Consider the following 13,511-nt stretch of genomic DNA (forward strand, 5'->3'; position numbering starts at 1 on the left):
TGTGAAATTGTGGTCCAAGCTGCTCATCGGATCATCCAACCGATACGCCGTGAATCTTGTATAGCTGCGCTTATCATTGGTTCATCTCATCTTTTAAAAGGCTGTACATATTCCCATGGCCTGAGAGATAGTCCGCCAATCCACTCTCATGTTCATCACTCCCTTGCACCTCATCTAGAGTTATCATATTCTCGATAGCCCACGCCACCCTCTCTGCCGCAATTTTTGCCCCTCCAATGTTTGGTGCCGCAGGACCAAGTTGAAGAGCCCCCAATCTTCCAGCTAGAAAAAGGGGCACTCCGTCTTTCCACATGAGATCCTCATTAATGCATGGGAACCCGCCATGGCCGTGGATAGGGTACTTCTTCAGCATGGTTTGGAGATACGGTAAGCAGGTAAAGTCTGTCTGGATACCCGTAGCGAAATATATGTAGTCAAATAAGGGCATCCCTGCAATGGGAGGTTCTGTCTTGATACTCCAGAATTGAGAGCCATCAGTTTCTTTCATCTCCGCATCCACAATTTTTGTATGAGTATGAAGCTCGAGATTGCCAGACGCGATGCATTTTTTCAGTTTCTTGTAAAAAAGAGGCGTAAGACTGCCACCGCCGCGTGCCTCCTTGATAATTTCAAGGCGTTCAAGGTCCGAGTCAGCGGACCAGAATCGCGCATGCTCGGCGTTTTTGTATTTACCCATCCATGAAAGGTCGACGTCAAAATGCTTGACGCGCAGAGGGCCGCGCATAAGGTGCCATATTTTGGTTACTCCCTTTCGGAGAGCAAGTACCGCGAGCTGTGCAGAAGTAAGGCCGCCGCCAATAATGAGAACGTTGGTAGATCTACCTGCGGCGATGCGTGACTGAACAAGCGGATCCGGAAATTCTTTGATCTGCATACTATGGCATGCCTGAGGAAGTCCACCGCTAGGTGAAGGAGAAGCAGATGGGAGGAATGGAATCTTTGGAGTATTGGCCGGCCCAACTGCGAGGACCACCGTTTTCGCATAATATTGACGAGTTGCATCTGTAGTGATGGTGAAGAGTTTTACACCGTCTATCGAAACGCCCTTTACTTCGCCAAAGTCGATATCTTGGAGCGTCTCTTTGCGGATGAGCTTCTCTCCAAGGTTATATCGATCGGCAACTTGCTCGCAATGATCGCGAAAGAGTGACTGTGATGGTGTGTAATAATCGTTTCGCTCTCTGAGATTAATATCAATCCTCGCTTCCTGCCTATTGATTCTTTTGTCAGATTCTTGTATATGAGCTCTGGATAATCACAATTGACATACTTTCCGCCGCATACTCGACATTTGGCTTTCTTTTTGCTTGCGTGCTTACTGACCTCTTTTCCTACGCAGTTGCGGATCTCAACAAGCTCATCTTCACGTTGGTGAGCGTACGTATGAGCCAGAAGTGCATCTCGATCGAGGGGATCTACATGCCAAAGCATTGGGCTGCGTAGATGCGAAATGTCATATGTTTTGAAGAGATGATTCCAACGGCCGAGCCACTTATTATCCGTGGCGTCCAAGACAAGCATCTTGTATTCAGGCCGGCATGTTGTAGAGTGGCGAGCATGAGATACCTTGCCACTTCTTACATGCTTGAGGCTAATCTGCTTCCCATATTTACCGATCCAATGGTAACGGCGGTGTTCTTCGTCCGTGAAAAGAGCGGCTGGGGTATGCTCGCGGAGTCGTGAAGCCGTGGAAAGGCCACAAGGACCGGCGCCGACGATAATGACGTCGTACACCTCCTTTTCTCTTTCAATCATACTCATTTGGTTGATCTTGGGGTTAAGTTGTTATATAGAGGATACAATAGTTGCATATAATGAGGAAAATAGTTGGCGAGTGCTCAAGTTAAGAATAGATGCAAGAAGGAAAGTAGAAAACGTTAGTCTTGTGTCTACGTTCTACATCCTTTGGATATATAGCTGAGGACCTTGATGGTAAGCGTACTATATCTTTTCTAGCTGCAATTCAGTACACGTTTAATCAATCTAGTAGCTATGTCCAAATGTGGCACTGTAAAGATGCGTCGGTGAACCTTGATGGGTTGGCGGAGCAAGACATCAAGGTTGCTTGTCGCCACATATGGAGGCTGATCGAAACTTCAATCATTAATGAAGAAAGATAGAGTAGGGCATTGTATGATTGTAATTCCTTTTGATGTGTTATTCACCTCAAGGTATTTATGCTTAGCTACAATTAAGACCGTGAGCTGCCCTGGTTTTGTACTAAGCCGTTGTGATAGCGGCTGGTTCTGCGCATAGCGTGTAGTCTCGCTGCTACCTACATGTACTCATCTATCATTCACACACGCACACACATATATATATTTATCTTTATTCTCACATTTCTACTTAATACTTGGATTCTATAGCCCACTTATTTTTTTCCTTTTCTTTTTCTTTCTTTTACGTCTTCTATTTTTTCTACAATGCTCCGGACATCAAAGCCAAAGCGCTCCATTTTAACGACTCCATTATCGTTGACGCTATTCCCCACCTAAGCTGCGAAAATTTCACGTTCGCCTATTGTAACCAATATTTATCAAATTTATGCTGTTGGGACTCCATCAAGCGGATTCAAAGCAATTTGGCGCAGTGGAAGCGCGCCGGGCTCATAACCCGGAGGTCGCACGATCGAAACGTGCAATTGCTATTCCTCTTGATTTTTTTGCTTCTTTTACCATATATTCGAATTTCTGGATAGTAATTATGCCTAGAGCATACAAATGCGATTTTTCTTTTTCGTCATCATTGACTCATACATCATCGTAAAGCGACTCAAGCTTGTGTGGAATCCTGAACACCATCTACCGCCATTTTTTCCATGTGGAGGAGCAATAGAAACTCGTTACCACACATATTATTCCCAAGAACCAGCATAAGTGCCGCCACTCTTGATTCGTGCTGAAGTGGAAAATACTTCCACAGGCTGGGCCCAGGAAAAGTCCCAAAGCCCACGCCGTGCTTAGACCGCTTAGCATCATCCCTGGAGTTAGCACTCTCAACTTCCAGCTTAGTTCCACACCACTGGATCGAATTTGTGCTCTTAGCGTCTCAGCTCTCCGTGCAGCTGCTGAGATGGCCGTGGTTTGTGTTGTTGTGCCGAAAGAGATGCAGAGACCAATGAGCCCTATGTTTATGACAAAGAGAGTCTGAGTTGTTGGATCATCGCCCGTAAGGCAACCCAGTGTGACCATGAAGATACCACTCGCGAACGATGCCAGAGAGCTAAACCACCGAGGACCGTTCAAGGTTGTAAATTTGCCGACCAATGGGCCGCCTACCATGGGAAAAAGGAGAGCGAACATGACGCCCCCGCCAGCAGACGAAGTCCAGCCAAAGTGGCGAAGGACATATATCGGAATAGTCTGTTGAGATGCGTTAGTATGATCTTGGGTGAGGTAATTTGATAGTAGACTCACGGCTTCCAATGCTGACCGAACGATGCACGCAACAGCCGCTCCAATGACACTCGAGAGCCAGTTCCATCCCAGACTGCGCAACTCAGACACAGCATCAAATCCATCTTCACAGTTACCAGTCTTGTAACATGCTGTGCGGTCATCTTCCTCGCCGCACTCTACATCCGTTAATAAATTGCGACTTATTGTTCCATGAGATATCGCAGCTGAAGCTTCTAACAGAGACTCTGTTTCAGAAACGCCTTTCACAACCTCCACTGGGGTATGTTGCAGAGCTGTCAAATCTTTCTCCTTGACCAACAATCGAAGCACAATGTCGGCTGCAATCACTATCTCTACGACGCCGAAGACAGCCCAGTGCCCTAGCTTTTCGTAGAGATAGCCTCCTAGTAGAGGTCCGATCAGCTCCCCGATCGTAGCACCCAAAGTTGTGTAACCCATACACACTCCCAGATTAGCCTCGTCTACTTGTGAGACCAGAAAAGCGATACCAGACACCCATACAAGAGCTTCTGAGGCTCCTTGTAAAGCACGGGCGAAAATGATGAGGTATGGATCTGTGGCAAGGAAGAACAGAAGTGTAGCGATAAGCATGACACCAATACCAGCGAGAAATGGGCGACTTTTTGAGACGCTTCCGTCGGCGATATATCCAGCAATCCCTACCGCAGGACAAATCAGCATCTCAGGAGGCTTTTTGACAAGAAACTGGCTGACTCACAGTTCGTAATAAGTAATGCCATCCCGAAGGACTCGAGGGACAGAGCAGCCCAATTGTCAACTTTGATCCATTGCCACGTTAGCCAACTTGGAATTCACTGCTAATTGAGATATGGATTGTATTAACCTTCTTCTGGTCGTGTCTTCAGTCGCCCTGTGAAGAGCTCAGGCAAGAAGGGTATAACTAAATCATATACCAATCCGTCCTATGATTTGGTTACTACCCAGATTTTCCATTGGATTTAAAGCCAGCTCATATTTACTGTAAACACTGCAAACGCGACAGCAAAGGTCACTAAGCCTTCTGAAGAGCGCCATGGCGACGTCCCTGCTTCCGATTGACGACCCATCGCACGCAGCTACCTGGAAGGGATTGGAGTTGCAAAAAGAACAGAGAACCAGGACTTCACAACAACGTGGGCTAATGATATCACTCTCATAGATTGCGAAGGAGAAATGCTGTATTAATAACTAAAATCTAGGCTACCAAAACAAGAGGCAGGATCAAGGGCAATGAGAGGTTGGGTGGGCGACACAGTCGATTTTGGAAGGGTGGCCGCCCCGGATACAATATGCCGAACTAGATATCCACAAATCGGCGGGCCTATTCTCTCTTCTCTAGAAATGGAGGATTAATGGCACGTACGACAGGGGCTATTTGTTAACATCAATGTATGGCGTATTCCGAGGCCTATAGAGGACTGGAGAAAGAATAGGTCAGGAGACGAGGTGGTGGTGGGATACCCAGGAAGCTAGCGAATTAGATAGCTCACCGTCCTCTGCATGTATGTCTCACAATAATAAAATGAGCAAACACGATAAGCGTTTACTTATCGTAATTAGCCACTGTTATAAGGAGGCGATAACGTCCCGCCTCTTTCGATAACTTACTCCACTGCAGGGAGAGAACGGACTGTGTATAAGTGGCATCTCTTCGCCTCATACTTCGTACTACACATCAAATCAGCACAGGTAGCGATCGCCAGCGAGAAGGTGACCAATTACAAGCCCTGCGGAGTTTTGGGTATGAGTAAGTGAGAGCTGATGGACGAAAACCCTTGATGCAAATCCGATTCTATTACACCGACTGCGGAAGCAGGCTTTACGCTGCTAATCAATCTCCACCACTAAATCGACGGCTGCGAGATGTTTGTAGCTAGACGCCGGAGCTTATATAGAACAGGAAGATGCATACGCAAGCTGCAGCACATCATGGATCCCCGCGGCTCATGGCGAGCTAGCCCTGCTGCTCGGCAGCCATGGGTGTAGTCTAGACAAAGAGAGCCGCCCACCTGCAAGCGAGACTGTTGCGCTTTAAAGTCGGTGATACAAGTTGTCCTGCGTATAATTGGGATTTTTTTTTTTTTTTATCTTCGAACAGAAATGGTCTTGAGCGCCGAGCTATACTTTTCGTTTGCTGTATGATGTTTTGGAGATGGGCATGTGTAACGTGAGTGGCGGTGGCGCTGGTATTACAACGCTTCAATATTAATCGAGCTGTCCCGGTCTTCCCTAAATTTGAGTTGTATCGCGAGATCCTCCCAGCCTATCCCTTCTGAGATGGTCGCACAATGGACTGAGCAGCTCCTTGTCGCTCTTAGAGAGCAAACAGCGGCAAATTTTCAGCGGGCGTACCGTTCTATTGAATTAACCTGGTTGTTTTGCATTCGGCAATATACGACAACCCCCGCTATCAGCCATTGAGATCCCCGGATCATCCAAGTTCCCGAGGCCTTCTCTGTAGATATGAGGATTCAAAAATTATCCATCTGCGAGATGCGATTTTTTTGCCCTAAAATGGACACGAGGCTGCGTTGCGAGTAATGGCTACATCCCAAGGGTTCCCAAGGGCTCCCATGCGCCCACCTGCGTAACCCCGCGCTGGATTCATTTTGATGGAGCTGGTTGATTTGTGTGACCAAAGAGGAGCATTAGCGATTGGCTACTACCTGCTGTACATGGCCATGGGGGTAAAATTCCCTCAGTCGCGGGAGAACGAAAACTAGGTATTACTATTACGACTGGGTACGTACGGGAGTAGTCATATGAGCTGATGAGGAGATCGGGGGGGCCGCGAATGAGCTGCTCGGAACGCTTCACGCTGCAACGTAGACGGTCAACAACTGGACTAAGCAACTGGGCCGGAACCTTTATTTATAGCATTTGCACCCAATGGTGGGAAAGATCCCTTTACGTACTCTATGCTCCGTACGAAGCATTAATACACGTATATATATAAGCATAGCAGGGGCATTCACGTATGCATTGGCGGTTGATGCTCCATAGCGATCGACCTGACAGGAGAAGCTAAGCGCAGAGACCATTAAACCAATGTCGGCGCAAGACCGAAAATATATAAATACATGAAAGGTGAATAACCCGCGGCGAACACTCACCACACTCGCCACCGCCTTTCAAAGATGATCGAGAATTTTTATTCGCTCCTCCCTCCTTTTTTACACTGTAAAAGCTGGCTAATACGTTTCTTCTACATCTGCATCCACGCTTTCCAAGAGGTGCATTTTGGGCCAGCGTGCCGCTGTGGCTCACGGGGCATATGCGGCACTTGTGATGGAGATAATTTAGCGCGTGTGAAGCGAAATTGAGTTCAATGTCATTTTCTCCCATCATTGTAGCTACGAGCCGTATATGCTTCAATCATTCTTCTCAAAAATTGATGCTGCCAATATAACCGACTGTTTATTTCGAATCTGCCAATCTGCCAATCTGCCAATCTCGTCATTTTCGTCTTCGTGCAGGCATAACGTTTTTGGCTAGCCCTGGGGAGTGCATATTATGAGGAATTATGATATTGACTTACCGATAGCCTACGTAGTGTGTAGTAATTCTGGTACGTAAAATTGGATCGCAATAATTTGAATCCATAATGTCAAAATGTAAGAATTAGCAGCTAGCCCGTATCATCCGCGGAAAAGACGACACGCAATTTGAATTGAGTGCCTGATGGAGCCTCTCTTTACAGAAAGCATCGCCTTCCCTTGCTTTATGTGAGACAAGCATCATAGGTTTAGAACTGGTGGCTTCCCAAACAGCACACCTGGCATGCAGGTCTGGTGAGCGAATAAATATTACGATAACATATAAATGATCTAGAGTATAGAAGTATTGTTAGCTCTTCTATTTTCGTAATAGAAAGCAGGGATGTAAATTATATAAGTAATCTTGCAGTGAAAAGTAGGAGAGGATAACCCTGGAGAGCATACGGCTTTGGCCGAAATTTCACATCAGGACTGCATAAGCACAGAACGCCGCCTTGATCTCCACGGAGATGTAAGTTAATACGTGAATATAAGTGTTCGGCAGCCAGCGAGTGTCTTAAATGCCGGATGTCTGATGTCTTTTGCACTGCTCGGCAGTGACTGCGTATTTTAGAGCATTGGGCTCTAAATTAAAAATGCAGCTAGTTGACAGTTCCGTAACTTTCAGACGTGGTAGAATGCTTAGCCAGACGCTTAACCGCAACAAAGTATGGCTGGCAAGCTAACCTGGGGTTATTTTATCTTTGCTTATAACCCGCTGAAACTAATTTCTCACGCTTTTCGCTAAATAGGAAGCTTAAAACTCTAATAATTAACCAAGTTATTTGCGCTTTTGATGCCTCTTTCTGGCCGCACTGCCACCTTGGATAAGACAACGCCTTGCCATTCTAGTGACTTAATCCGCTCCAGTGCCTCCGATATGAGGGGTAGAGAGCCGGTGGTGGGAGATTGGCCCCATTTGGGATGCAGAAGGCCTCTAGAGAGAGCTCTTGGCGTAGTGTTAAGATGACCTATTTCGGGCAGGTCGGTGACCCATATGGAACATTTGGGAACTTGTCGTCTCGGCATATGCTCTATGACAGGTTGAAACTAGCTGATTTAGTTCCTTACATCGAAGGATAGTATTGGCATTACAAATGGCGTTATGTATGGAAGTGGAATTGCGTATAAAGGAAGCCACCTCTCGCTCTTGTAATTGAGATGAAGCTGTCCGTCTACAGCACTAAACTCATAATCTAAGCAATTTTTATAAAAAAGAGGCATCGTATTTTCGCCATGAAGCTGGCATCCATCGTTTTTACCCTTGTGCCTGCCGTTTTGGCATTGCCGGCCTCCGATGGCACCTTGGGCCGGCGGCAAACCAGTCTCACGGGTATCACAGATCAGCTACTATTTAGCATATCGCTCCCTGAATTCATTACTCGCCGCAATGCTAAAAATCCTCCTAACCTTGATTGGACATCTGATGGTTGCACCTCCTCACCGGATAATCCGTTTGGATTCCCCTTTGTCCCTGCTTGTAACCGACACGATTTCGGCTACCAGAATTATCGCATCCAAAATCGGTTTACAGATAGCGGTAAGCTCAATATCGACAATAACTTCAAAAAAGAGTGAGTGAAACAAGACAACTTATAAGCCTATGGCTAGTGTGGAGATGGAATGCTGAGAATAGTCAATTAGCCTCTACTTCCAATGCCAATCATCGAGTGTATCAAAGGTTTGCGAAGCATTTGCGGATGTTTATTATGCTGCGGTAAGAGCATTTGGAGGTGGTGACGCCTCTCCCGGAAAGAGAGAAGAATCACAGGAGGATTTGATCAAGGAGTATGAGGAAAAATTAGAAATTTACCACCAGGCCGTAAAGGATGCTCAAGATAAGGGACTGCTGCCGATTTTAGAAAATGCAGTATGATCTTAAATAAATAAATGAATGAATAAATAAATAAATATTGCGATTAATGATACCGAAATTAAAAGAATCATTCTTATGGAAATGATTTTGTGACGAGAAAGTGAGGCCTAGCAATATCGTAAAGTGAACTGAATAAGTTATGGCAAAGTCCTTAAACGATCATGCCCAAGGAAGTGTGTAATGATAGTCTCAGTAATATATACATACATGCATATGTATACTGTATGTATACGGCTTGTGTCCATGTCGAAGCTATGATAGCCAGAGTATTCATTTGCATCAATTATGATCTTATGAAAGATGTAGTAATATAGTGAGGGAATAAGTGACGAAAGAGAATTAAAAATTGTAAAATAACATCACTGGAGCAGTTCGCCTTGGCTGCCCTCGGTCCCGTCTCTTGGCCCTATATACATAATATCATGGAGAATCTGTATCCATCCTTGTTCCTCTTTCCTCCACCAATACTGAACTTTGACCAGGAAGCCCTCACCCCCCTCATCCCCCTCTTCATCCCACAAGTCGACTCTCATGCCTACCCATCCCTCAGCTTTTGCTTTTTGCTTAACATCCTCTGCTGCTACAAACCCAGCTGGTTTAACATGTTCATCAGTGCTAAACTCGAACTCATCTTCTCGAAGGGGCCGGATCGTGTAATAGCTCTTTTTGGGCTGCTTATTTATTGCTTCAGTAGTCGATGATGAGTTGTTGGGGTCTTGTCCTGCCGATTCGTAGAGATATCGCACAATCGTCTCTCTATCGCGAGCTGCAAATGAAGGCCGCGGACGACATATCTGGAAACAAGTAGAAGAAAAGAAGTTGCCTTTCAAGCCTATATCGCTGGTATGACGATAGGCAGCATAAAGCTGTTTAAGATGGTTGGTGAGCTCCGATGAAGAGAGTTCCAGCGTCATTTTGTTTATTTAGAGATAATTAACTGGAAGCCTTAGAAACAATTTATAGACTATGAAGCTAATGGCTGCTGTGGCCGCCTAGTTTGAATATCTTGTAAAATCGTAAGGTTAGAGTGAGTATGAATGTGACTCAGAGATATGTCACCCAACCGAAAATGGAAACGAAAGAGAAAGAGAAAAGAGGCGTAAAAGGCAGAAGAGGGAAAGGTCCTAAGAGTGGGACTATAAGAACTATAAGACCTGGTATAGAAGTGAGAGAGTGAAAGAAAAAAGAAAGAAAAGAAAAAGAAATAAAAATACTTCAGAGTTATTAGGGGACCAAGTTAATAATTCCTAGCTCTAGCGATCTATCAAAATTAAAAGACTTGAGAGAGGTCCTTCATAAACATATTAAACATTTCGAGCCAAGGATCATTTATTAGCTGCTGAGGACCTGACGGAGTAATAGTAAACTACACACTCAAACCCCTGAATTTCAATCGGCTTTGGTGATAATTATTGCGAAGAGTCAGAAATCCATTAAGTTTGCAAGTGTCAGTTCTTTACAGAACGTACTTTAGATAGCAGCTAGAGGCCGTTTGAAGGACAGCAAACTAACCTAGCTAATTCCCTCAAAGAGAGAGACGTATTCATTTTTGTATACAATTTTGCTATCCTTCAGCTTATATGGCTTACAAATCTTTTACCAAGTGTAAGCGCTAATAGAATTTATATCTGGACATGATGCTATAAGGCGTTTCCCTTCGTTGTCTGGTTGACTAAGCGGCCACCGGACTTATGCTGAGCCCCGCAGTTAATACGAAGGTCTGGGGAAGATGGGTCGGGCAATGTATCAGCAGGCTCAGAATAAGAATACTGCTATACATGTAATGTTAGTGCGAGTATTAACGTTTTACACATCTCGGCTTTGTGCTGGGACTTGATGTTATCTTAGTTCTTCTACCAGTGTCATACTGCGGAATATTTCCGAGGGCGCCAAATGGCACATATTGTGGGCCATGCTTCTGGATCGGATGGCAGATCTCCGAGAGCCCCCTCCAAAATGCCGCTCAAGGCGGGTTAGTTTGACTATATATGCCTAGGTAGACCCCGTAGGTTCGCTATATATATTGCCTCAATGAGAGATAGAACACTGAAAGCCTGCGAATTCTGTTTGCTATATTAGGACAGTCAGAAGAAGCCCATCATTTTGCTTAGAACTTCCGCCCTGGCCTCATCTTCCAGATATGTCCGCTCCAGCCCCAAATCCAGTTGTAGCGCCGGACCATGTTCTTGCGCTGCTCGATCGTCTACATCAAGAGTCACTTACACAAGAAGCCGCTCTTCCATCAACTTATTTGGGATCTAATGACTTTGATGACTTGATGAGAGACAAATTTATTGCCTTGGATCAAGATAAATGCCAGTTTGTCTATCAACTTGCGAGAGCGATCGGCGCTCGTAATATTGCCGAAATCGGTACCAGCTTTGGGGTCTCTACTATCTACCTCGCCTTAGCAGTGGGAAGTAATCTCGACCACCTGGGTGGTGAGGGTAAGGTTATTGCCACGGAAAAGGAGCATATCAAGGCCGAGAAGGCTCGCCAATACTGGCAGGATGCTGGAAATGATCTTGTGGCGCGCCATATCGACTTGAGAGAAGGGGATCTCCTTGAAACGTTGGCAAGTAACATCCCGCAGGTTGATCTCATTCTCCTTGATAGTAAGTTGACACATATGGATATTGTAAATTTACATAACTAAGCTCATCTAGTCTGGGCCCCCGTTGCCCTTCCTGCATTGAAACTCCTTGAGCCAAAATTAAGGTCTGGAGGCGTTGTTATTATTGACAACTCGATTGCCTCTGCCGCCAGATATAAAGACTTATTGGATCATTTGAGGTCTCCAGAACATGGCTATACAAATCTGACACTTCCTTATTCTAAAGGTCTAGAGATGTCTGTTAAACTATGATGGAACAAAGAGCGCTAGTTTGATGTAGCTAGGCTTCGTCCACACAGATCAGTATTAATCTCAATATCCCCTAGGCTCGTTAAAGCAAATTCTTGGCTCATTTGCATAAGCTCTGCTAGGCATTCAGGTGACTGGCACCACCATGGTAGCGTGGGCTCAGTATGGTCATCTTCGCTCCTTGGTCCCCCCTGCCCTGGCATTCGACGTGAAATGGTAAGGTTGTTGGCGCATAATAGCAAAGGTGTTGGCATCTTGGAGATTGGGGTATGCGTAGAACTTTGACCTGTTGTGGGGGCTGCTACGTGCTGCTGGATTGATCCTGAAGCTAATCCATGCCCAATCTTGAACAATGTTAGCCACTGATCATTGTCTGCAGGAGTCTGATTCAATGAATCATCATCCCCATAGAGAATAAGCCGCGCCTGGCGACGAAGGATATCACAATTGATGGTAGCGCCACTTGCTCGTGAGGCGGTCACAAAGTCACCAAGGCGGGCTGTAAGTAGCTCAAACACGTTTGGAGGGTTCTGAGCGCCTGGATGTGTGAGCATCTTCTTCATAACGCCCTTTGAGGCGCTAAAAGGCTCTATATCTAAAGACTCGGCACCAATAAGATAGGGCGGCATTGCGCTTTGGACAAGCATCGCAATGGAAGGTTCAAAACCTCGATCCCCTTTCCAGTCTTTCATCAATTTCCCTCTTCTAAAGTGATCGGCCAGATGATCATTGCGGTCCGTCCACAGAGAAAAAGTCTCTCCGCAAAAGCCGCAGCGTGACTTCACTTCAGAGATTTTCGAACTCCAAGAATTCATAGATAGTATCATTTTATCGATGCCGTGCGCAAGACGCAAATGTTGGTGCAGATGATCTTTTCTGTGGAAACTTCTCAACGAGGTAGGTTTCGCTATACAGTCGGAAATACGATGAGATTGAAGGTGATCATCAGAGGGATCGCATTCATCACAGAGGGAGCATTTCGGAGAGGTACCTCCGAAATCCCATCTTTTCGGCCCTGTGGGAAGACATGCCCATTGTTCAAGAGCTAAATGGAGCGTCCCCTCGTGCCTTGTCCAGTCATACCTGGTTTTGAATGTATCGGTGCAGAAAGTACATTGATAAATCCGAGAACTTTTATCCTCGGCTGGCCTATTGCCCACACTATGTCGTGATCCGGAGCGTTCATTTTTAGATTGTTGATGATCTGCAATGTCGGGATGCTCAGAGGAGGGAGAAGAGTAGTTTGAGGCGCTTGAGGCAATAGTATTTTGTGAATCATCGGTGCTGGTTTGAAAATTTTCAGAAATGTCGACTTGAGAGCGCGATTTGGTCAATGTGCCTTCAGACACCGCCGGGGGAAGAGCATCCAACGAAGCAGACCGTTCTGCTCTGGGTAACGAAAGAGTTGTGTGGCTTTCACTACTGCCTGGTTTTTCGTATGATTGCCCTTCACTTCTCCGCCTTGCATTCACAAACCATTGTGATACTTGGCGGATGCTCAGTCCAGATCTGCCACTAAGTTCTTGCTTCTCCTCAGCGCTCGGATAGGGCCAGGCAGAGTTAAAGGTATACCACTTTTTCAGCACATGCGTGGAGTTCCACGGGTGCCTGGTTGTTGGCTTTGCCAGATTATCCGGTGACTCATTCTGCGACCTATCCATAGTGGATGTGTTATACTGCGTAGCTGTCGCTAATATGAATCTTGTTTCCCGATCTCTTTCGTTACAGTAAGATAGGGCATTTCTGTAAGTGGGGGAGATACTTCCTAATATGAGATGCTCATGAGTCGAGCGCAC

At 45.7% G+C, this 13,511-nt stretch overlaps 6 protein-coding genes and 1 non-coding gene across 7 annotated transcripts; 3 read left to right on the top strand and 4 right to left on the bottom strand.

The window, feature by feature from the left end:
* Position 1: 1 nt before the first annotated feature.
* GGI43DRAFT_395028 (uncharacterized protein) lies at positions 2-2,127 on the bottom strand. The gene is made up of 2 exons (XM_083204830.1): positions 1,292-2,127; positions 2-1,232 (listed from the first exon to the last, which is right to left on the bottom strand). Exons 1-2 carry the CDS (start codon positions 1,780-1,782, stop codon positions 74-76), a joined length of 1,650 nt encoding a protein of 549 aa, XP_083065575.1. The 5' UTR covers positions 1,783-2,127; the 3' UTR covers positions 2-73.
* A 246-nt stretch (positions 2,128-2,373) lies between these two features.
* Positions 2,374-4,666, bottom strand: GGI43DRAFT_395029 (major facilitator superfamily domain-containing protein). The gene is made up of 5 exons (XM_083204831.1): positions 4,421-4,666; positions 4,285-4,363; positions 4,159-4,218; positions 3,438-4,099; positions 2,374-3,383 (listed from the first exon to the last, which is right to left on the bottom strand). The coding sequence occupies exons 1-5, from the start codon at positions 4,505-4,507 to the stop codon at positions 2,823-2,825; spliced, it is 1,449 nt and encodes a 482-aa protein (XP_083065576.1). The 5' UTR covers positions 4,508-4,666; the 3' UTR covers positions 2,374-2,822.
* On the top strand, positions 2,597-2,668 carry GGI43DRAFT_t28. Its single transcript has one exon. It is a non-coding gene; the product is annotated as a tRNA-Met (tRNA).
* Positions 4,667-8,140: 3,474 nt separating the features above from the next.
* GGI43DRAFT_395077 (prokaryotic phospholipase A2-domain-containing protein) lies at positions 8,141-8,899 on the top strand. The gene is made up of 2 exons (XM_083204832.1): positions 8,141-8,550; positions 8,621-8,899. Exons 1-2 carry the CDS (start codon positions 8,213-8,215, stop codon positions 8,850-8,852), a joined length of 570 nt encoding a protein of 189 aa, XP_083065577.1. The 5' UTR covers positions 8,141-8,212; the 3' UTR covers positions 8,853-8,899.
* Positions 8,900-9,211: 312 nt separating this feature from the next.
* On the bottom strand, positions 9,212-9,845 carry GGI43DRAFT_429866 (uncharacterized protein; the record flags this gene model as incomplete). The annotated part of the gene is made up of 1 exon (XM_083209181.1): positions 9,212-9,845. The coding sequence occupies exon 1, from the start codon at positions 9,764-9,766 to the stop codon at positions 9,212-9,214; it is 555 nt and encodes a 184-aa protein (XP_083065578.1). The 5' UTR covers positions 9,767-9,845.
* A 799-nt stretch (positions 9,846-10,644) lies between these two features.
* GGI43DRAFT_173893 (S-adenosyl-L-methionine-dependent methyltransferase) lies at positions 10,645-11,776 on the top strand. The gene is made up of 3 exons (XM_083199749.1): positions 10,645-10,857; positions 10,932-11,467; positions 11,519-11,776. Exons 2-3 carry the CDS (start codon positions 10,993-10,995, stop codon positions 11,716-11,718), a joined length of 675 nt encoding a protein of 224 aa, XP_083065579.1. The 5' UTR covers positions 10,645-10,857; positions 10,932-10,992; the 3' UTR covers positions 11,719-11,776.
* GGI43DRAFT_420637 (homeobox domain-containing protein) lies at positions 11,733-13,376 on the bottom strand (the record flags this gene model as incomplete). Its single annotated transcript, XM_083207842.1, has 3 exons — positions 11,733-11,911; positions 12,002-13,323; positions 13,357-13,376. The coding sequence occupies 3 exons, from the start codon at positions 13,374-13,376 to the stop codon at positions 11,733-11,735; spliced, it is 1,521 nt and encodes a 506-aa protein (XP_083065580.1).
* Positions 13,377-13,511: the final 135 nt, after the last annotated feature.

This window comes from Trichoderma evansii (assembly GCF_050947405.1).
Source record: "Trichoderma evansii strain SZMC 28006 chromosome Unknown GGI43scaffold_2, whole genome shotgun sequence".
NCBI classification, from domain to species: domain Eukaryota; kingdom Fungi; phylum Ascomycota; class Sordariomycetes; order Hypocreales; family Hypocreaceae; genus Trichoderma; species Trichoderma evansii.

Coding starts and splice junctions, on each gene's coding strand:
- GGI43DRAFT_395077 (XM_083204832.1), top strand. CDS start 8,213: ATGAAGCTGGCATCCATCGTTTTTACCCTTGTGCCTGCCGTTTTGGCA. Junction 8,551..8,620: donor GACAATAACTTCAAAAAAGA/GTGAGTGAAACA, acceptor ATAGTCAATTAG/CCTCTACTTCCAATGCCAAT.
- GGI43DRAFT_395028 (XM_083204830.1), bottom strand. CDS start 1,782: ATGAGTATGATTGAAAGAGAAAAGGAGGTGTACGACGTCATTATCGTC. Junction 1,233..1,291: donor TGTCGAGTATGCGGCGGAAA/GTATGTCAATTG, acceptor AAGAATCAATAG/GCAGGAAGCGAGGATTGATA.
- GGI43DRAFT_395029 (XM_083204831.1), bottom strand. CDS start 4,507: ATGGGTCGTCAATCGGAAGCAGGGACGTCGCCATGGCGCTCTTCAGAA. Junction 4,364..4,420: donor TCGCGTTTGCAGTGTTTACA/GTAAATATGAGC, acceptor ACCAAATCATAG/GACGGATTGGTATATGATTT. Junction 4,100..4,158: donor GGCATTACTTATTACGAACT/GTGAGTCAGCCA, acceptor GTCCTGCGGTAG/GGATTGCTGGATATATCGCC.
- GGI43DRAFT_173893 (XM_083199749.1), top strand. CDS start 10,993: ATGTCCGCTCCAGCCCCAAATCCAGTTGTAGCGCCGGACCATGTTCTT. Junction 11,468..11,518: donor TGATCTCATTCTCCTTGATA/GTAAGTTGACAC, acceptor AAGCTCATCTAG/TCTGGGCCCCCGTTGCCCTT.